Here is a 22,653-nt window from a genome sequence, read left to right as displayed (position 1 = left end):
TTCAGAGTTAAAGTAACTGGCTGGCTCCTATGGGGTGAAGTTGAACCCTTCCAAGCCACGGGAGGGTCGGGGTTTCCCTGCCAAAGTATGCCCTTCTCCCCAGCTGCAGGAGTTGGCCAAAGGAGGAAGTCATCTTCAAATGCGTCCACTTCACCGGACCTAAAGGGATTCCTGTCGTTGGCAGACAGGGCCGAGTGGATTCATTCGGGATGAGATGCATTCCAAGAATGCTTCTGTGGTCAGCAATAAGTGGAAAAATCAGGGATAACAAATATTCTGAGGAAACCTAATAGGTACCAGCATCGCAGAACTCAAACAAACAGGTGACAACGACTTAAAATATGAGGCAACTAGAGCCCGGGGAGGGGGAGGGGGAGCGCACACTCTTCCCTGTTCTGGGGCTTCGACCCTTTTCCCAGCCCTCCTCCACCCCTTGTCTTTCCTGGGAGCGACAGCGTTGACTGGTGAGGAGGCTCCGTGGAGAGGGCGGGTGGAGCCCGGCTCTGCGCGCCTTAATCCAAACCAAACACCTCGCAAGCCGACGTTTAGCAGGCGATACCGAGCACCACACTCACGTTTGGGTTAAAAAAAAAAAAAAAAAAAAAAAGCCACTGTTTGCAGAGATGAGGGCGAAAACATTTCCCGGCTGGAAAATTACTGATCACAAACTTAGGGGAGTGTGGGGGTGGGAAGGCAAAGTTATAAGGCTGAAATAACGATCGCCGTTTCCTCTTCTCTTCCCGGTGGGCAGGAACGGCTGCCGCGAGCTCCCGGTGCCCTTTTCGGGAACCGGGGTCCCACCGCACCGCTCCACTTCCTGGCACGTGTCCACTTTCTCAGCTAAGTCCCCTTCGGTGGGCTCGGCCGCTCAGAGCCTGAGCCAAGGGAGCGAGCTGCCGTATGACCTTTACCTCGCCATTTCACCTCTTTATGACTCAGTTTGCTCATCCATAAAGTGGAAAGGAGGGTGCGTGGCTTGTAAAGTGCTTTGAGATTCCCTGGTTGAAAGGTGTCTCCTCGCTTCACAGGCCCTCTGCCCTCCTCCACCCCACAAAGTCTTGAGCCCTTTCACTCCCTTTCTGGCTCCCTGAAATGTCAAAACCCTACCTCCCACTTCCCGCTGCGGCCTCTTTGCCGCCCTTTTCCAGGCGAGGAACACACCTCCGGCCTTCTGAGGCTCCGAGGCCCACCATAGTTCTGGGTACCCACCTCCCGCCTCGCCTCCCACCCCGCCAGGCAGGAGAGCCCGCGAAGAGCCCCGCGAGAGCTGGCCGTGAGCCCCGAGACCAGCGCCCGACGGCTGCGTGCGCAGGGAAGGGACGGAGCGCTGGATGAGTCACGCGGATAATCGCGCTGCTCGCTAGCGCGCAGAGTGCGCAGCGAGCGCTGACCAGAGCGGGGGTGGGGGGCGCTGTACCGACCCCTTAGCCCCTACCAGACTCCTAAGCCACGAGCTTCGAACTCGGGGAGCAGACCACGGCGACGCCGACTGCCCCCGGCGCGCGGCGACCGGACTTGCGCCCGGTACTGAGCGCCCGCGCCCGGGCAGCCGCCGCCGCCGTCGCCGCCGCCGCCGCCGGCTGCCCGGTACTGAGCGCCCGCGCCCGGGCAGCCGCCGCCGCCGTCGCCGCCGCCGCCGCCGGCTGCCCGGTACTGAGCGCCCGCGCCCGGGCAGCCGCCGCCGCCGTCGCCGCCGCCGCCGCCGGCGTCAGCGCGGCTCCTGCCCGCCAGCTGCCGAGCTGGCGTCACTGCTCCGCCGGGCCCCGCCCGCGCCCCTCCCTCACCCCCGCCCCCACGTGCGCCGAGTTTGTTTATTTAGCTGCCATGGCAACGCGCGGGGGGGGCCGCAGGAGGGAGGGGAGAAGAAAGGGAGGGGGCGGGGCCTGCCGGCCGGCTGTGGCGTACGGCGGGGAGGAGGCGGGGTGCGGAGGGAGGCGGGGTAGGGCGGGAGCCGAGAAGTTAAGTAAGGAGCGCGCGGCGGCCGCCGGCAGTTCCCCGGCCCGAGACAGCGAGCGCGGCTGTGGGCGCGCGGGGAGCAGAGGCGGTGGCGGGCGGCGGCGGCACCGGGAGCCGCCAAGTGCCCCTCCCCGCCCCTCCGGCCCCCCACCCATCCACCCGCCCGCGGCCAGCGCCCATGGCCGCGCGCGCCCCGCGCAGCCCCCTGGACTCCGCGCCCCGCGCCGCCGCCCAGTCCGCAGATCCGCGCCTCCGCGGCCAGTCTCACCTGGCGGCGCCGCCCGCCCGCCACTCCGGCCGCAGCCCCAGCGCCCACGGCAACAGCCGCGGCGACTGCGACAGTGGTGGAGGACACTGCTGAATCGAAGAGAGCGCAGCGCGGCCACCGGACTGACTCACTCGCCTTGCTGATTGTCTATTTTTTTACGAGTTTACAACTTCTCTAAGAACTTTTGTATACAAAGGAACTTTTTTAAAAAGGCATCTCCCGTTTATATTTAATCCAAAGAAGAAGGATCTCGGGCAATTTGGGGTTTTTGGTTTTGGCTTCGTTTCTAAGTCTTTTTTTTCTCCCTCTTCGTCGACTTCGGGGCTAGGGTACCCCCACGGCTTCGGACTCCCGAGGACCTTCTGGGCCCCCACATTAATGAGGTAGGTGCAGCGCGGGGCGCAGGGAGGGGGAAGGCCGGAAGCGGGTGGGAAGCGCCGGAGCGGCGGTCGCGCGCGGCCCCCTGACTCCTGCCTCTGCGCCCCACCCGGCCCGCAGGCAGCCACCTGGCGAGTCTGACATGGCTGTCAGCGACGCGCTGCTCCCGTCCTTCTCCACGTTCGCGTCCGGCCCGGCGGGAAGGGAGAAGACACTGCGTCCAGCAGGTGCCCCGAATAACGTGAGTGTTAACCCGGAAGGTCGGGGTCGTCCGGTGGGCTTCTGTGGGTAGGGTGGGGACGCGTGGAGCGCACGGGTCACCGAGAAGCCCCCGGCGAAGGGAAGGAGAGGCCACCCCGCCGGTCCCGCAGTCTTCCTAGGACGGCTTCAGCGCCCCTTGGCTCAGTTGTACACGCGTGCGGTCCCGGCACTGCGGAGCCGCCGGGGGCGCACCCCCGGTCCGCATACGTCCCCTAGCGCGCAGGCGGCAGAGCTGGCGCGAGGGCCACCGGCCGGGAGGTGGCTGTGTCCCTAGACACTGGCTAGGCCCCAGAGAGCTGGGCGCGTAGGCGTACCCGTGGCGAGGGCGCCCAGGGATATCCTCAGTGTCCCAATTCCAGGGTTGGCGGGAGCGTCCCCGGGATCTGGCTGGGGCAGGACCCGAGCTGCCGAGCCGCGGCGCTTGCTCACACGCAATCGGGCAGACACGACATAACATCCTCCAGACCGACGCACCGCCTCTCCTCCGGCCCGGGGGTGGGCCGAGATTGCAGCGCTGGCACCCGGAGGCCCCGGGCGCTTCGTGCCTGCCCAGTCCCGGTGCCCGGGCAGAATCGCGTGGCCGGCCCGCCGGTGTCTAGTGTAGCAGCAGGGCACCAACGCCGACCGACGATCTCTCCCCTCCCGTTCCTGCAGCGCTGGCGGGAGGAGCTCTCCCACATGAAGCGTCTTCCCCCTGTGCTTCCCGGCCGCCCCTACGACCTGGCGGCGGCGACCGTGGCCACCGACCTGGAAAGTGGCGGAGTCGGCGCGGCGTGCGGCGGCAACAACCCAGCGCTCCTACCCCGGAGGGAGACGGAGGAGTTCAACGATCTCCTGGACCTGGACTTTATCCTCTCCAACTCCCTGTCCCATCAGGAGTCTGTGGCCGCCACCGTGTCCTCCTCTGCGTCAGCCTCCTCCTCGTCCTCGCCGTCGAGCAGCGGTGCTGCCAGCGCGCCCTCCACCTGCAGCTTCAGCTATCCGATCCGGGCCGGCGGCGACCCGGGCGTGGCGCCAGGCGGCACGGGCGGCGGCCTCCTCTACGGCCGGGAGTCGGTGCCTCCTCCCACAGCTCCCTTCAACCTGGCGGACATCAACGACGTGAGCCCCTCGGGCGGCTTCGTGGCTGAGCTCCTGCGGCCCGAGTTGGACCCGGTGTATATTCCGCCGCAGCAGCCTCCGCCGCCAGGGGGCGGGCTGATGGGCAAGTTTGTGTTGAAGTCGTCGCTGAGTGCCCCCGGCAGCGAGTACGGCAGCCCGTCGGTCATCAGTGTTAGCAAAGGCAGTCCGGACGGCAGCCACCCGGTCGTGGTGGCGCCCTACAGCGGCGGGCCCCCGCGCATGTGCCCCAAGATCAAGCAGGAGGCAGTCTCGTCCTGCACCGTCGGTCGGCCGCTAGAGGCCCACTTGGGCACCGGACCCCCTCTCAGCAATGGCCACCGGCCACCGGCGCACGACTTCCCCCTGGGGCGGCAGCTCCCCAGCAGGACTACCCCGACCCTGGGTGCCGAGGAACTGATGAGCAGCAGGGACTGTCATCCTGCCCTACCGCTCCCCCCCGGCTTCCATCCCCACCCGGGGCCCAACTACCCACCCTTCTTGCCGGACCAGATGCAGCCACAGGTCCCGCCGCTCCATTACCAAGGTCAGTCCCGGGGATTCATAGTTCGGGCTGGGGAGCCCTGCGAATGCCGGCCCTCCAGGGCTCAGTGGATGATGCTGACCCCACCTTCTTCACCCCTAGAGCTCATGCCACCTGGTTCCTGCATGCCGGAGGAGCAGAAACCAAAGAGGGGGAGAAGGTCGTGGCCGCGGAAAAGGACAGCCACTCATACTTGTGATTATGCGGGCTGTGGCAAAACCTACACAAAGAGTTCTCATCTCAAGGCACACCTGCGAACCCACACAGGTAGGAGGAGGAGCTGCTGGAAGGGAGGGTGGGATCCAGCCCCGCTGGCTAACCGGACCCTTCTCAGGGCCTCCCTTGGGATGTGAGGCACAGTCTATCTCCTCCATCTCTTGGATCACAGGAGAGAACAGCAAACCGGCGCCTCCTTTTTTGCCCAAGAGCCTTTTGCTTGGTGGATAGCATCAGCGCTTGAATGTGCAGTTCTTTTTAGGCTTTTGAAAGGCAGGAGGGAGGTTCCAGGCTGCAGGTGGGCCTCCAAGTCTGAGCAAAGCATTGCCCTTGTAATCAGGAAATTACACTTTGGGGGTGCCTGACCGGCTCAGTCACTGGTGCCTGAAACTCTTGATCTTGAGGTTGTGGGTTCAGGCCCCACGTTGAGTGTAGAGATTAAAAGAAACAACACCCTAAATTATCAGGGCGCCTGGGTGGCTCAGTCAGTTAAGCATCCGACTTCAGGTCATGATCTCCCCATTTGTGGGTTTGAGCCCTGCGTTGGGCTCTGTGCTGTCAGCTCAGCTTGGAGCCTGCTTGGGGTTCTGTCTCCTCTCCCTGATACTATCCACTCGCATTGTCTCAAAAATAAACTAAGAAAAGACACTTGCCGTGCAAAAATATGATAGGTCTTATTAGTTTTTAATTTTTTAGATGATTTTCACCCAGTTGTTCCCTTCCCACATTTCACGCTTTTGCTATTTTTAGTTCTACTCTTCATAAGTAAGTTCTATTTAAATTTCAAGAATTCAGTGGTTGTGATTGCTAAGATTGTGTGTGGTCTAAGATGGTCCCTGCAGGGAATTTCCATGTCACTTAAGTACAGGTACATAAGGTCAATTAGGTGTAGTCATTAAAATAACAAATGCACGCTATATGTTAAATTAAATTTTAAAAAACTTTTTAAAAAGTAACATGCAGAAGCAGAAAAAGTGTAGTGTGGGAGAGGATATTAATTGCTTCGCTTGGGTCGGGGAGACAAACCAGGCTTCATTTCCAAAATCACTTGTATCACTATGGTACTTTGACTCAAAAATGAAAACATTAGCAATATAGAAGTATAGGTTTAGGCTGTATGTGTGTGTTCTCATTACTTAAATGTTTGTTCCTCCCCCACCCCCCAAAAAAACAAAAGGAATACCTGAAGAAGCTTAGTATTCCTATTTATGATCTGAAATTTAATATTGGGCCTCCAGTTTTTAAAGTGGCGAATTCTGCATCATGTAGCAATGGCTTCAACGGGTTTTTTTTTCCTCCGGCAGGTGAGAAGCCTTACCACTGTGACTGGGATGGCTGCGGGTGGAAATTTGCCCGCTCTGACGAACTGACCAGGCATTACCGGAAACACACCGGGCACCGCCCCTTTCAGTGCCAGAAGTGCGACCGGGCCTTCTCCAGGTCGGACCACCTCGCCTTACACATGAAGAGGCACTTTTAACTCCCGAGACAGTGGATATGACCCACACTGCCAAGAAGAGAATTCAGTATTTTTTACCTTTCATACTGTCTTCCCCGGGAGGGGAGGAACCCAGCTGGAAAGCACTACAATCATGGTCAAGTTCCCAACAAGCCAACTTGTGAATGGATAATCAGGAGACACAAGGAAACCAGACACAAGGAAACCAGAAGACAAATCAAAGAACAGATGGGGTCTGTGACTGGATCTTCTATCATTCCAATTCTCAATCCAACTTGAATATTCCTGGACTTACAAAACGCCAAGGGGGTGACTGGAAGGTGTGGATATCAGGGTATAAATTAGATCCATGAGTTGGGGGGGAGGGAAGACCAGAATTCCCTTGAATTGTTTCGATGCAATATAAGTATAAAGATCACCTTGTATTCTCTTTGCCTTCTAAAAGCCATTATTATAAGAAGAGGAAGAAATTCAGGTACAGAAAATGTGTTTTAATAACCTAAACGATGGTGCTTGGTGAGTCTTGGTTCTAAAGGTACCAAATGAGGAAGCCAAAGTTCTCAAACTGCTGCATACTTTGACAAGGAAAATCTATTTTTGTCTTCCGATCTACACTTATGACCTAAGTCAGGTAAATACACCTGGTTTACTTTAACATTTTTATGCAGACAGTCTGTTATGCACTGTGGTTTCAGATGTGCAATAATTTGTACAATGGTTTATTCCCAAGTATGCCTTAAGCAGAACAAATGTTTTTTTCTATATAGTTCCTTGCCTTAATAAATATGTAATATAAATTTAAGCAAACTTCTATTTTGTATATTTGTAAACTACAAAGTAAAAAAATGAACATTTTGTGGAGTTTGTATTTTGCATACTCAAGGTGAGAATTAAGTTTTAAATAAACCTATAATATTTTATCTGAACACTGTTTTTGTTTTGTTTTTCCCCTGGAAAAGCATGTTGCAGGAATTTCAGTTTAAACACAGTCGGGAGGGCATGTGAAAAGGCCAAACTTGACCTCCACAGATCTTAAAAGAAGACATTTTTAAGGCTAGTTTTACAGTAAGGACTATGAAAGTCTAAGGCTGTGGAAGCTGACTGTTGGAGATCAGAGAGTTAGACCTGGTTCAGGGTGGCTCTTTCCAAATGTACGGAAAAGTACATGAATGCAATTTCCTCACCTGAATATGAATTTCCAGGTATAAACCCACTCAGTCATTCTACAATATGCTCAGTCTAATAGAAAAGTATTCATAAAATACACACATTCCAGTTTCATATTTTAAAAGGTCCTTATGGTTTCTCTTTAAAATTAAATGAAAATATAAAAATCTGAGGCCTGGCCTTGCACTTGGAACAATTTGAGGAACAAAAGAAACCTTCCTACAGCAGAGAAACCCTAAGAATGTAGTTCCACAGTGCCCTCCTGAGGATTAAAGGGTTCATTTATGCTTAGTGTGTGTTACAGATACATTCTAGTTGGAGTCCTAAAAGAGGTTAGGACCGAATTTTCTGGCAGATTTAACACTCCATCAGTCTTCTCTAGATTCAGCAGACTGAAATACGAGTTAATTAAAATGTACTCTCGCAAAGCTAAGTGTAAAGTAAAACTTTAAAGTGGTGGTTTTGTAAGCTTGGAGCCTATTTCCGAAATTACTCAACTTTAAAAGGGCACTGATGCTTTTCTGAGGCGGGTACGCCAGAGTTTGAACTACATTTGTGGCAGTCACCAGACAGAAAGGCTTTTGGTGACACTTGTTGACACTCTGTACATCTGTAATGGTGATGCAGGTTGACCCAAGGAGGCAAGCTGCCTCGTATCTTCAGACTGCTGATTAACTCTCCGTTATATGCAGTGTCCAGAAGTGTGGGTGCATCTTATAAAGAGACGAAAACAAATTCATAAGGGCCTGATGGTGGATCAATATAAAGTATTTTCCTTAGCTTTTAGGAGTTCAGCATGACTGGAAAACATAGCATGTGTCTTAGCTTAAAAGAAAACAGGTGCATCACTAGGATGGAATTTTATGTGGCCAAGAACATATTCAAAGCATATTTAATGACATGGAAAAATGCTCATGGTATGTTAAGTGGAAAAAGCAGGACCTAAGACTATAAACAGTATGATTCCAATTGCATACGTTTGTGTGTGTGCATTGAAGGAGAGAGAGGAGTCACAGAAACTTTCAGAGGAAGGCCTGGAAGGAAATGCCAAGCTATCCGTACTGGTTTTCTCCATGTAGATTTTCTACAGTTTCCAAATAAGTATCTATTTAGCTTTTTAAGAATGCAGGTGCAAATATTTAAGCTTTTATTTTTAAAAGAGCAGTTAAAGCTACTTCAACAAGAAGGCTTTTCTTGTGTGTTGCATTGTGGTGGTTGCTCTTGTAACCCACCTTTCTCTCATACAGAGACTTCTGGCACACGGTTGTGTATGAAAAGTGTTTATTGAATGGCTGATACCATCTTCATGCTTGCTAAGGAACTATGATCTCAGAAGAAACTTCCCAAAATAGAACGTACTTATTAAAAATTTTCTGATGTCGTAGTGAAACATCACGTGCATAAACTTTTGCTAATCTGAAAAAGTTTCAATATCAACAACAAATAAGATTTACCAAAAATGAAACAGGGCAAAACTTTTCAACGTGCACAAATAGCTAAAACTATTTACTCTCATCCCTATTCATTCGGAGCGCCGAAGTGTCCTGTCATTACTGCATTATAGAGCCGTTTACACTGTATAATAAAGTGCACCTAACATTCGAGATGCCTGCTTATTACATTTTCCCTATGACATTTAATTTTGTATGTCATAGGTTTTACCTTGTGCTCACGACACACACACACAGACACACACAAGATAAACAACAGGGTTTCCTACACATCAGACTTTTTCAGGCTATCTCTTTCCCAGTAAAATGCCTTTTCCAGCAAAATAGTCTTCCTACCTGAAAACATGCTTAGTGTCTGAAAACACGTTTAGTGTCTGTTTGGGTTTGTTAAAATAAAACAGGAATTTTCACCATCTCGAGTAGGATGGTTGGGGGAAGAGTTTTCTTCCATTCAAAAACTGTCGTAATTTTTAGAAACATGCAATGTTATTTCATACTTGGAGATTAACCACTTTTACATATAATTTCTTTACATATAAGAAAGCCCATGGGAGGTGGTCCTTATGCCAAGAAAACAAGTCCACAGGGCAAATATTTAAAACAAGCAGTGATGGTGCCTGTTGTACTTTGATAGATGGGAGTACCTAAATTTAGCAGCCTATGTCAGCCACCTGTTCTATTGTATGCTCCAGCGTCTGAAGCCCTATTCAGCACACCACCATACACACACCCAGTCCTCCACAAAACTTTTTAGCTTATGTATTCCGTTCTTCTATCGTGTTGTTTATCATGTATTTTATTTTATGCGCTTCATTTCTTTGTATTTTCTTAGCACCTTCTAGTGTATAGAGACATGTTTTTATAGTGCTAAATGGAAAGCGATGTCTGCTTCCTAAAGTTTGTCAATGAAACTATCATTCAGTGCTCACGTGCAGAGCCCTCTAATAATATTGCACATTAAACCACCAAGAACTCTCTATGTAATGAGTGCTGTGGAACATATCACGGAGGGTTCTACCCATGAAAATGCAGAAGGAGCGACTGTTCACAATCAGAATGCTGTATGGAAATAGAGTTTTCTCATAGTAAGTGAAACTAAAATGAAAGTTGGAGACAAACACCCTTTGGAAGCCTTTACCTTAAAACAGTAAATCTTGAGTACATTTCTCACCGTCTCCTGAAAAACTAATAAGGTCTTAAATCCTAATGAAGATTCCTAAAGGCTTCAATGCCCTGGTTGGAGTCAAAACACAGAAGAAACCAACCACTGTCATGTGAACCTAAACACAGAAAATCTTTCAGGCTGTGTTAGAGCCACTTAGCCTAGTGGGGCAGAGGAGGGCGCACAGGGTAAGAGCATCAATCAAACTGCTTCTCTGGAAGCACGTACACCGAGAGTCCACCTTTTTAATTGTTTTCCACAATACCATTGACTTGTTCAAATCGCTTCAGTCTTCTCTGGCACCCGACAGGAGTCAGCACGTTGCAACCTGTGCTCCCAAATGTCCTTCTCCACTTTTTCTTAAAGGAAAAGGGGGAAATAAATAGAAACGCAATTTCATAACAAAAAGCAAGTACACATTTCCAGGATCCCTTTGACATCTGATTATACCTAGCAGAGCATTTTTCACTGACACAACACAATAATTATAACAATAGTCTAAAGTGTGAGGACCCTTTGTCATCCTTTTATGTCTCTTTTCATGTCCACGGTACCTGATATTATCTAAACAAAGCAAGAGGCAAGTGAAATAGCTCTTTATGGAGACATAGGCAGGTAGGTAGGTAGTAGGAGGTAGATAGATGAAGCCTCAGGTAGAGGTTTGGCAATGATCTAAAATCAAACAGTCAAATCTGTTCAGGCTGGGGGGGGGCGGGGGGAGGTGGGAATGGGGGGGTGTTGAGTGGGATTGTAATACCTATGTCACCTATGATATTTGAATCTGTACTAACTGGCATTGGATTGTATCAACATGCATGTTACTGAACGGTGGCCATATTGACATGACACTCAGATATTGTGTCTGCATACCCACTTAAAAGCTAAAATTGGTAAATAACTTTTCAGAGATACTGAAGGAACTCTAGATACACTCGCTGAAAGCTAGGGAGATTAGTGAATCAATGTAAATCACAAAGCAGAGTCTCTTAGACATGATAGATGGGGTTTTTTTTCAGTAAGCGCAAGCATGCCTCTTCTCTGATCCGGTCACTTTTTGCTGGTGTATAATAACACCTTACTTCTACACAACACTGTGAGATCTATGAAGCACTTACACTCTCCTTTACTGTAACAGATCCTGACAATGAAGATGGAGTGGAGCTCCCTCTCCCATCCCCATTTTATGGAGAGGGAAACTGAGTTTCCCTTAACAAGTTAGTGTTTGGTTTTTGTTTTTCATTCTTGCTGACATACCCAAAGCATTTTTCTCCTAATATGTCTGTCTTCAGTCGGCTGGGCAGGGAGGGTCACATGCAAAATGGATACACACCAATTCGGAAGGATTTGCTAATATCCAGGTTCTTCCAACAAAGCCGGTAAAGAGTCAAAAGTCCCGCACTTTCTGTCTCCCAACCAAAGTGCTATTTAAAGGTAGACTGATGGGGAAGCTGTGAGTTTCCCACAGATGTTTTTCATGCTGATCACTATGCCATGAGCATGACCACACTTTCAGTGTGAGGTGGAAGAAAAAGCTCCTGTTTTTATCCCCAGCTCTGGCTCAGCACACAGCTCTCCTGGTCAAACAGATCTGGTCAAGCCCCTCCTCTACTCATTAACTTCCCAGGGTCCCCAGTGCCTAGTAGATAAAGATTTAACATGGTCAGTCCTTCAACTGTGGCCTCCACCTAGTGTCCATTATTCTCTCTTTAAATACCCAGTCACTCCTCAATTGTACCAGCCATGCTAAACTACTCTTGACCCTAATTGCACCATGCCTGTTTCAGCCTCTGAGCTTTGCTTACAGATGTGGGTCTCTGCTGCTTCTGGAAAAACCTGTATTCCCTGACAAGCTCCTATATATCCTTCAAAGCCCAGTTTTTATTAAAAGTCTCCTGCGTTTTAGTCAATCTAGATCTTTCATTGAACTCTTATCCTCACATATTACAAGGTTTTATGGGTCTGGCTCCTTCAACAGACATGAGTCCCTAGAAGGCACTAAAAGTTTCCCTTATTTGCCCTTGAATACCCACAGTTACTGGATTTAATTGAGTAAAAATTAATCACTTATTAAATAGTTAGCCCCAAATCTTGGCATCTTTTTCAGAGGACGCTTTCTTGACAGGTGATTCTCTGCATTGATTCTAGAAAGAATTTTGTTCATTTGCTGTGTATGGGGGGAGGCAGATGGGTGTCAGGTTACCCACAGGAAGCAGTTAAGGGAACACTGGGCATAGCCTTCAGGAAGTCCGAATTTGGAAAAAGGTCCAAAATTGTCAAAAGTTTATCCTTATCCTTAGATAATCCATCGTGCCTCTTTACACAACTTATAAGTGTCCGATACAGATAACAATGAAGATTTTTTTAAAAATCACACGTTAAAAGCTTAATGAAGGCACTTTACACTGTATATCCTGGGTGCGCCAGTCTCCCCGACTGAGGAAGGCGCATCCGTCCATGGCTGTGAAGCCACCACCCACCTGCTTTGCTGCTCTTCAAGCCTGAAACTCTTCTAGTTGCTTGCACGACAGTAGTTTTCTGATGTCTGAACATGTCTAAATGAACTGAATCTAGAAAAACAGTGCATGAAGTTGACAAATGTCCCTGCCTTTGAGCCACTATTAGTGTTTCACAGAGGGAACGGGGAACAGACTGCATATTCTAAAGCTGTAAAATTACATAGACCTTGTAAGTAAGTAAATAAATAAATGAGATGTTGTAAATAAATAAATAAATACACAGACTTTCTGAACAGGAAAGTATCTTTAAGACTATTTAACTCAAGGAGAAAATGGAGGCCCACCTAAAAGACTGAGCTTGCCCAAGGTCACATCAAGTCCAGAGAGGAACACCAACCAGCACCTTGATCTCATTCAGCAGGCCAGCAGCTGACTGCTATATTCTGAGAACCTAAGGGAAACTTAGAGGAGAATAAAGAATTTAAAAAACAAAAAGGATGGTTTTATTTATTTTTCTAAAACTCTCCTCTTTATTCGTTTTTTTTCATTGTTGTTGTTTTTTGTTTTAAGAGAGAGAGAAAGTGTGATCAGAGGGAGAGAGGCAGAGGGAGAGGAAGAATCTTAAGAGGCTCCATGGTCAGCGTAGAGCCCCACTCTGGCTGGATCCCAAGACCCTGGAGTCATGACCTGAGCTGAAATCAAGAGTTGGACACTCAACCAACTGAGCCACCCAGGTGCCCCAAAAAGGATGGTTTTAAAAGGAAAATTCTAGCGCTCACTTCGGCAGCACGTATACTAAAAGTGGAACAATAGAGGGAAGATTAGCACCGCCTTAGGATGACATACAAATTCATGAAGGGTTCCGTATGGAAAAAAAAAAAAAACTGTTTACAGGACAGTTCTAAATTCAATGTAACATTGTGAGCTGATGTCCAAAAAAGTATTCATTGTTCTCGACAGTGCTTCTCTCAGTGCTGTGCCGCCAGCCAGCTAAGACAGGCGCTTTACCACTCCCCGCTGTTCCCTTCTACGGACAACATAGGAGCCATTCCATAAAAGTGTTAATATAAAACATAATTCTGGTTTCGTTCTGCTTCTTTCTCTTCCCATGCGATTCCATTCAAACATATATAATCTGCTCAAAGATCTACTTTACCAGCCACTGTGCAGAGGGTAGGGAAACCAAAGATCAAGAAGAATACACAAATATGCAAGTCTGCAGGTATTTTTTTCTGGTACAATGGCTCCATGAGGGGGTATATAGTGTAACTGAAATGGAAATCAGCAATCTAGCCAGTAAAAATTGTTTACGTCTCTTAGAAAGTGATTGTATCGTTCTTTGACAGACTCAGCCATGTTAACTACAGCAACATACACCATTTTTCCCCCTACAATTTTCTCGACTGCTTATTATTTTAGATACATCCAACTTGTTTATCAGGTGCATGTCAAAGCATGTTAAAACGTGTTATTCAGGTTCGGCGTGACGGTTTCAACCTTATACAACCAAATATTTCAAGCTTCTCTTGGAATTAATGATTCAGGCAAGATGTAGCTTAATCTGCAATCCAAGACACCTTTCTAGGGTTTCGAGATTGCATATCTACACGAAGACGACAACGTTATTTTGTTTTAGGCACAATTAACTTCATAGTGAGGGAGCATAACTGACTTCGTAAGGCTCTTTTGGTGCCAAAGCTTGTAGAAACAGAGAAGCCTTTGCCTAAGGGATTCTTTGCATTAAACACTTTGTTAGGCAAAGCCACTCTGGCTCGGGAGTCTGATTTGCAATTTGGGCCTTTGTGAAAGGATTAGAAGATCCCTATTGTTTAATGTTTGGATCTCGATTTGCATTTGGAAGTGCGTGACCTCTTCCACGTTTAGAGTTCTTTATTTTCAGTTTCTCCTCCTGATATACAATCAATATGGTATGTTAAAAAATTGATAAAACTGCTCGGCCGAATGTTTGCACTGATTAAGGGGAGTGTGATAGATTGATTCTCTCCATGAATGGTGGAGTCCACTTAGGCTCCAGCAATGCCAATCCAGTCATCTCTTTAGGAACTGACAAATAACTCCTAGGTTTTGGTACACACACATTTCCTTTATTTCCTTAATGAGAATGCACGGGCACTTTGTTGAAAAACAAACAAAGAAGAAAGCACTACAGTGGACTGATCAGACACTAGGTCTACAAAAAGAACTGATGAGAAAAAAAATCCTCTGCCCGACTGTCTCAGGACACATTTGAATACTTCAGTCCAACATCTCCCTTTATAAATAAAGGCTTGAGAAAAATTATTTTAGGTTTGTGATAACAATACTCTCAGCTGTACACGGTATTTAACTACCTGTCCCTTGGTCAACAACTTTTAACTAATATTTGCTTTGACAATATTCCCAGATTGACAACAGAAGGCCAAGAATAGAAACTTCGTGAGGAGGGACAATTTCTTAGACTGTGGGTATAGGACATGTAATTTATTTGTTTGTTTCCTTCAGTTTCTAGTTTCTTTATCATCACTGACCACAGGAAAACATGTCTTGTGTGTCAGGGTGAACATGCTTGGTACCTGGATTCAGAGTTGTCGGTTGAATGAGCTGGAGGTGGATGCAAAGCACTCACATTCATTGAGCACCTATGATATATCCAAGATTTTGCTAGGTGTTTAAGAATTTGTTATTATACCCATTTGTAGTGGAGAAGACCGAGGCCCCAAAGGGTGAAGTGACTTGCCCAAGGTCACCCCCTCCCCAATGATCAGAACCCTGGTCTACCTGGCCCCTAACCCCAAGCTCTTTCTGTCATGTCACAACCGCCTCCCAGATAAAGTGAAGCTAATTTCATTTGGAGGATTATCTGCTCTTCACCTCCTTGGAATGTGCTTATTTTTTAATCTAAACAGGGGATATGTTTGGTGCACAGGAAGCTATGTGGACAAGATTGACCTAACCCATCCCTCTTGCTAATAGAAACAAGTAATCTTATCTGTCATTCTATTAAAAATACACCACATTCCTCTATGCTCCAGTTTGGAAAATGACTCAAGAAAGGACAATCCGTTTCTGCATCACAGTGCCCTAAGGCCCCTCTTTATCGAAAGTAAATAAGTAAATACGCCATTGCTTTTCTTCTCAAATATTTCATTCACTGATTCCAAAGCACTTTATACATGTAATTAATTTGACTAGAGATCAGCAACCTTCTTGATAGTTGGGCCAGTCGGAGGTAAGCCTGAGAAAGTCTGACGCTGAAGATCACGCACTCTCCCCCTTTGGTGGACAAAAGTGCCGTGGAAATTGGCTGAAAGAAGCAACTTGTTGGTGTGCTGTGCTCTGAGCCCACAGTCTCGAGCCTCAGCCCATGGGGGACACTCCCTCCTCGCCATCTTCCAAACTGCTCTGCCAACATTCTCCTGATGCTCCCAATATCTAAAGATAATCCCTTTTCCCCTAAACGGGATCTCAACCTAAAATAGATCTGAGCATGTGCCACAGGGCATGAACAAATGACTCAGAGGGCCATTTCAGATCTCAGAAGCAGGGAAAGCTCTTCAGAACACAGGAGCACAGTCTGGGAGCTAGCTAGTACTCAAAGAACAAGCAAATGACAGCTGGAAGGAAGGAGTTCCAAAGGACATGTCACCTGAAGTTTCCTTTGCACACATGAGGTGGCTGAGGCCTAAGTACCTCATAGTTACATTACTGCAGAACCTCTTTCCAGCCTGACTGTCCAGGCCCTCATCCTCAGGCTGTACACGAGGCCACATACTGACCATAAATTAATAGATAAGGCCCAGGGGACCCCTAACCTAGGCATAGGTGGCAAATGGACAGGTTTTTAATGTGTGGATATGGTTTGGCATCAAGGATGTCAGAAGGGAGTCTCTCTTAGAAAAAGTGTTGATGTGGCATTTTCTACATTTATATTTTGTTTGGTTACTGTTTTACACTTCTCCTCTATTCACATCATCTGAGTCTGGTTTGTGTTCAACTCTGTGTCCAACAGTAGGACAGCAGTTAAGTGAGTCCTAGAATGTCCTCAGAATGGACTCCCACACTTCATTTAGATTATCTGCTAAATGAAGAGCTAACATTTATTGAGCTTTACTACATGCTGTTTCTACAGTCGGCATTTGACATGCATTTTTCTCCTGAAGTCCCCACAAGAACCCTATGAGGTAGGCAGTATTAGTCGCCTCGTTTTAAGGCTGAGGAAGCTGAGGCAAAGAGAGCTTACAATCAAAAAAACCATTGAGCCGGGAAGCTGGGATTTAAACCTGATTCCACCAAGTCCCATGTTCTTGAGCCGTATATTATTCTATGCACAGAGAAGAATGTTCAGAAGTCAACGAGACAGGTGTAAAAGCTATAGAGTGGGTTCCAGATAGGTAAAATAGATCTATGTTTATTGTGTGTGGAGGTACATTTCCATTGAGAAAATTCTAGAAGGACCACTCAAAGGTTAGTTCCTTGGAGCAGCCTTCTCAGACCATCCCACCCTGCCCCTGTTATTTTGTATCTCTTTCACATGTTTCATTTTTCCTCATGGCCCTTATCATTACTTGTGATGTAACATGTGCTGGAGCCATTTATTGTCCAGCTCCCTTCTAGAATGAGGGATAGGACAATTTGTAACAAAACGCCTGCCGGGTTGTAGATGCTCAATAAATATCTTTTGACTTGAATACCTGTCCTAAACTCTTGATGTTGGTGATATTTTCCCCCTCTCACTGTCAAAGAGGAACAATTTAGATTCTTGATACTTAAATGGATTCGACTTTTTTAATGTTTCATTTGAAATCCTCTGAGTAGAAAAAAAAAACAATTAATCCCACTTAAAGACCAAGAAGTGACAATGGCCTACGTAAGAATGGAAAAAGTTGATCTCCACGGTGGACATGAACCTTCTTTCAGTTGCAGAAGAGGAGGCCACTGGCAATCTACTCAGATAAACTTGCTTTGAGTCAAAAGAGACTCATTAATGTTTCAACTGCTAATCCATTTAGTGTCCTATTCACCTAGATGTCTTTCCTGAGCAACCCCCTGGTGGTTTTAGAAAGATAAACTTCTAGTCACCAGGCTCGATTGACCAAAAGCAAAAGACAATTGCCTGCAGAGGAAGGGACTGACTCAGTTTTTGAGATGAATTGAATGTCCGCCTATCTGGCCAATGTGAAAATGAAAGGGACACTTGTAATGAACTGATACCGTTTGGTTATGTGTTATCCCAATTATAAGCTCTCCTTTCTCCTCTAAAAAGGATTACACCCCCTGTGAATGGGAATCTTGTCTTCAAGTCCTATGGCCTTGACCTTCCTTTGTACTTTAAACAAGGCATGGCAATTATTTGAGATTTTTCCTCAGTCATGTCCTTCTGAAGGGTGACTCTTGCCCCATCAGCAGCCCCACAAACCATCTAGAAGTCAGGAGCAAAATATCCTTGCACTCTGGGCAGAGGAGGGGGCTGCTTTGGCCAGCTTCCTTCCCCCTTCCCCAAACAGAACCAAGCTCCTATATAAAATTCATAAATTCTTGGCAGGAAAGAAATCCTCCCATTGGAAGGAACAGATGTTCTACGAGTAACTTTTGCCATTATACTCTGTTCCTAATATCATAGTTTTAAAGTGTGGGGGGATGTTAAGTTTTTTTAAAATGTCAACATGTTCTGGGCAGCTTTTCCATCGCCATCTGTGGCATACACATCACCAATCCTCCTGCCGCCCCTTTTTAAATTTCCAGAGACTAGCTGGGAATTGGAAAGATATTAAAAAGTTGAAAGCGGAAAATTCACTTGAACAAGTATGCTAATGTATAACCTAATGCAGAAAGTAATATAATGTTTCCCTCCCGGTTGTAAATCTCAGCAACTTTCTTTCCCTTGTCCTCTGAGAACTTGGAGGGGTCTAGGAGACTTTTAACAAGGTAATCATGACCAATTAACATTCAGGGGTTATTACTGGTAACAGTTCCATGGGTGTAACCTATTCGTAAAATTCCCTTTCTAAGGAAAGCCTCAATCGGGCTTCAAATTCAAGAGGCTACTAGGCCATTTTCACTTCGTTATCACCTCGTTAAACTGCCCACCTTAAATGCCAGGGTCCCAGGTGACCGCGGGGAAGGGTCAAGGTCAGTGGATGATGCCTCCTGACTCGCGTGGGAGTAACTTCAGAAAGCGTGACCTCACCTTGGTTGGTCCAAGGTGGGGGTCCTCTCCCCAGGGACAGCGCTGCTTTTTTTTGCAGGGATTTTGGTGAAGGTTCAAAGTCAGAAGCTGTGGACTCCGCAGCGCAATAAGAGAGGAGGGGGCAGCGTGGGCGGGGTGGGTGGGGAAGCAGCCGACCAACGTTCAAATACGCAGGGGATCCTCCCTGAGTCCCTGCGCTTTGCCGGGGTTTCCCCCTCCTCCAACCGGGGGGAGCCAGACGTCTCCAAATCGCCAGACGCCACGCAGGGCCCAGTGACGGGAGCGCCACGTCCGTCCGCCCCGGAAGACCCTGTGCCCGGAGCCTTTCGGTGTCCAAGGGGAGGTGTGCTCGCGAGCGCACGCAGGGCGGGGCGCCGGGAGCACCCACGTGTGGCGCTGGGCTGCGCTCGGGCCGGGGGCGGCGGAGGCGGGGTGGGGCCGAACGGCGCACGCGGGCGCCAGAGCCCCTGGGCGCCGGAGCCGGAGGCGGGCGCCGAGGCGAGCGCGGTCTGCAGTGCCCCCCTCCGGACGGCCGAGCACAGCACGGCTCCCCGCGCCCCGCCTCTGCGTGGGAGACCTGCGCCCCTCTGCCTCTGCGGAGGCTGACCCCGTGGTAAGGAATTTAAAGTCAAATCCAAGTGGATTCTCCTTCTGGCTCTGTCACTTACTGGCTTTCTGCTCGCGGGAACTCGGGATTGCTGCCTCCCTTTGACTAATGTGAATACTAATCGGGACAAAATGAAATAATTAAGTGATTCAATGCACTCAAGTGCCTGGATATATAGTAAGTGCTCAGTAAATGGCTGGTCTTATTATTATTATTATTATTATTATTATTATTAGCTGGCTAGGCTTTGGATGGGAGGGTCTCACTGAAGTTGACTCATCTCTGGGGGGCTAGGGGGAGGAAAGGGAGGGATGGCTTCTCCTCTGAAGGAAGGAACCTGAGAACTCCGCTGTGGCTTCAGCCTTTCCGTGACACTAACTCCACCTATAACTGTGGACTCGGCGTCTCCTCTTTGAAACTAATATCCTCATTGCAAAATAGGAATAATCATACCCAACTCACAGAGTTGCTGTGAGATAAGAAATGCAAGACTCCTGGCACATGGTGGATACTCAGGGCAAGGGTTGCTTCTAGCTGGTAGTCAGCAGACCCCAGAACACCTGTAACTATAGCGCATGGCGGACAACTAAAAGCCTTGTCCCTACACACCCAAGCAGGCTCTCTTTTCTTACAACACATAGTAGTTGCTGAGTGCAAGATCCTCCCCCCACCCCAGTCAGTCAGTATGCCATTTATTAAGTACTTACTATGTACCTCTCTGCCTCAGGCAGCTTGGGCTGCAGGAGCTTACACTGCTGGGGTCCCTCTATTTCATCTCCCCTAGAAACCCCCTTCCAAAGATGCCTCATATCTGTTTTGGAAATTAGTAGTGTCAGTAACAATAAGAATGCACACTCCTGACCGTGGAGTAATAGGGTGTACAGTCAGAGGCCCTGGCTGTCAAGGGCGGCCCTTACCGGTTCCTGTCTTTATCCTGCAACCTCCCTGAACCTCAGTTACCTCATCTTTAAAAACGGAGGCAATAACACCTTCTGGAATGGACAAGTGTGAGGATGAGCAGATATGCGTGTATGAAAGCACTAACTAATTGAACATAATAGGTGTTCAGCAAATATTAATTTATTATTATTTGTTTCAAGCGCAAGCAGGTGCCCAATGAGTATTCATCAGATTGAACTGGACTTTCCCTCTCTACAGAGTTCTGTACCTGGGAAAGCTTCCCTTCTGGTGTCCTTCCTGTCATCATTTTGCCAAATGCCACCCCCTGTGACCAGCCTCTCCCTTCCTCTTTATAGAGTTTGCTACTTTGCATATAGGAAGAACGATGGATCTTTCCAGAGTTGAAAGCCTGGTATTACTCTCTCTCTCGCAGTACTGTTCTGAAACCCTTTGTGTCCCATTTGGAAAATGGGAAAAGACAAAAACAGTGTCGGATCTTTATATGGGCTTTGGCAGTCACGTTGCACTTTTGTGTCTGTTCTATTACTTAATCTTCAAAAACAGTTCATTTTCCAGATGAACCTCACGGAGGCAGAGCGACTGACATGGTACTCATTTCCGTGACACAGAGGTGCCACTTGGCCCTGCCACATGTCCGAGCTGCTCTCCTGGGCTGTGACATGGGGCTTCTCCCCGGCCATCTGAATAAGCATTCCTAGAGATTCATTCAAAATGATAGGACATGGACTTTACTAATACATAGCACTAAGAAAATTAGAGTTTTCCCATATTGTGACAGGTGTGTGAAAGCTGTTACTGTACCCAAACTATTCATTATGGGGCCGTTTGTTTAAAGGCTGTCCTGGTGGCTTGGGGACGGTGTCTTTGGCTCTCTGACTCACAGGAAGCAAAAATAAGTTACTGTCAGGTGATGGTCATACTTAGAAGCCAAACTAAAAACAAGAAGGTTTGTCATCCTTGAAAGTAGGGCAGTGGCTGCTCTTTCAAACTAGTAAGTGCCAGGCTGCTCAAAATGTAAGTTTTTCTTTGTGTCATGAGTTTTAAAAAAATGTTTTTACTTATTTTTTTTAAATTCTTTTTATTTATTTCTAGGAGAGAGAGAGAGACAGCTTGAGCAGGGGAGGGTCAGAGAGAGGGAGTCACAGACTCCGAAACAGGCTCCAGGCTCCGAGCTGGCAGTCAGCACAGAGCCCGAAGCGGGGCTCGAACCCACGATCCGCGAGATCATGACCTAAGCGAAAGTCGGACACTCAACCGACTAAGCCACCCAGGCGCCCCTGTTTTTACTTATTTTTTGAGGGGCGGGAAAGAGGAATGGGGGAGAGAGAGAGAGAGGACAAGAGGCAGAGGGGCAGAGAGAGGAGACACAGAATCCAAAGCAGGCTCCAGGCTCTGAGCGCAGAGCCCGATGCAGGGCTCAAACTCACAAACTGTGAGATGATGATCTGAGCTGAAATTGGATCCTTAACCAACTGAGCCACCCAGGAACCCCTGTGTCATGCATTACAAAAAAAAAATCTAGGGGTCCCTGGGTGGCTCAGTTGGATAAGTGTCAGACTTCGGCTCAGGTCAGATCTCATAGTTCGTGCGTTCGAGCCCCGCATCAGGCTCTGTGCTGACAGCTTAGAGCCTGGACCCTGTTTCGGATTCTGTGTTTCCCTCTCTCTCTGCCCCTCCCCCACTCATGCTCTGTCTTTCTGTCTCAAAAATAAACTATAAAAATTTTAATTTAAAAAAATATCTATTTACCAAACAGTTGTTCGATAATTATGAAGTTGCCAATTTCTATGCTGGGCAACACACAAGGGGATATTAATATGGTTTCTGCCAGCCAGAGGTTCGATCTGGTAGGAGAGATGTGTTTCTTCAGTGAGCCTGTCTGCAGAGTAACCACCTGATGGGGGCTTGTGAGGCCAGGCCACGGACGGTGCAGGTGAGAAGCAGTTGCTGAAGGGCCCCACCCAGGACAGGCTCTCACATAGCCTCATTTTCAGACAGAGAAATGGAGGCTCTGCGAGAGGAAGATATTTGCTGGTTCATGGGGATTCAGTTCAAAGCAAGTTTGTATGTTGCCTTCCAGCCCAGGGCAAGTCATTGCCACTGTTGAAGAGACTTGTCTTTAACTGGTCTCTGGGTACAGTGGGAATTAAAGTTTGCCCAGGTGTATACTAGCTCTTTGGCTTATCAGGTTTCCAAACCGTGTCAGATGCAACCCCATCCTGCCTGTGTTTCAGTTTTCCAGAATTCTATGGGAAGAGAAGTATGACTTCCGGCTCTGTGTTTATGCTGGAAGTTGAATAAAACAATTTCCCTCACTTGCTCCCAAAAGGATTGATTTTATGTAGCAAACAAATACATCAGGTATCTCAAGCTTTTGGGGGACGAAACTAGTTTTTGTGGTTGTCTTTTATTCAGTTGTATTGATATATAATTGTGTAGCCAAAAGTGCGTATATTTACTGTATAAAATTCGGTGAGTTTGGACAGGTGCATACACCCATGATTCTATCACCACAGTCAATG

General features: G+C 47.9%; 1 protein-coding gene and 1 pseudogene across 2 annotated transcripts; both read left to right on the top strand.

Annotated features, from left to right (window-relative positions):
• Positions 1-2,150: 2,150 nt before the first annotated feature.
• Positions 2,151-6,598, top strand: KLF4 (Kruppel like factor 4). Of its 2 annotated transcripts, XM_039241043.1 has the most exons (5): positions 2,153-2,607; positions 2,723-2,843; positions 3,518-4,508; positions 4,608-4,772; positions 6,026-6,598. In XM_039241043.1, exons 1-5 carry the CDS (start codon positions 2,603-2,605, stop codon positions 6,199-6,201), a joined length of 1,458 nt encoding a protein of 485 aa, XP_039096974.1. In that variant the 5' UTR covers positions 2,153-2,602; the 3' UTR covers positions 6,202-6,598. The 2 variants fall into 2 exon arrangements, with proteins under 2 accessions (XP_039096969.1, XP_039096974.1); XM_039241038.1 differs by having other exon boundaries at positions 2,151-2,607; positions 3,518-4,772.
• A 6,589-nt stretch (positions 6,599-13,187) lies between these two features.
• On the top strand, positions 13,188-13,288 carry LOC120237735 (annotated as a pseudogene).
• Positions 13,289-22,653: the final 9,365 nt, after the last annotated feature.

The sequence above is a fragment of the Hyaena hyaena genome, unplaced genomic scaffold, assembly GCF_003009895.1.
Source record: "Hyaena hyaena isolate Hyena2069 unplaced genomic scaffold, ASM300989v1 scaffold_6, whole genome shotgun sequence".
Classification (NCBI taxonomy): Eukaryota; Metazoa; Chordata; class Mammalia; order Carnivora; family Hyaenidae; genus Hyaena; species Hyaena hyaena.
This window is presented reverse-complemented; position numbering and strand designations above follow the sequence as displayed.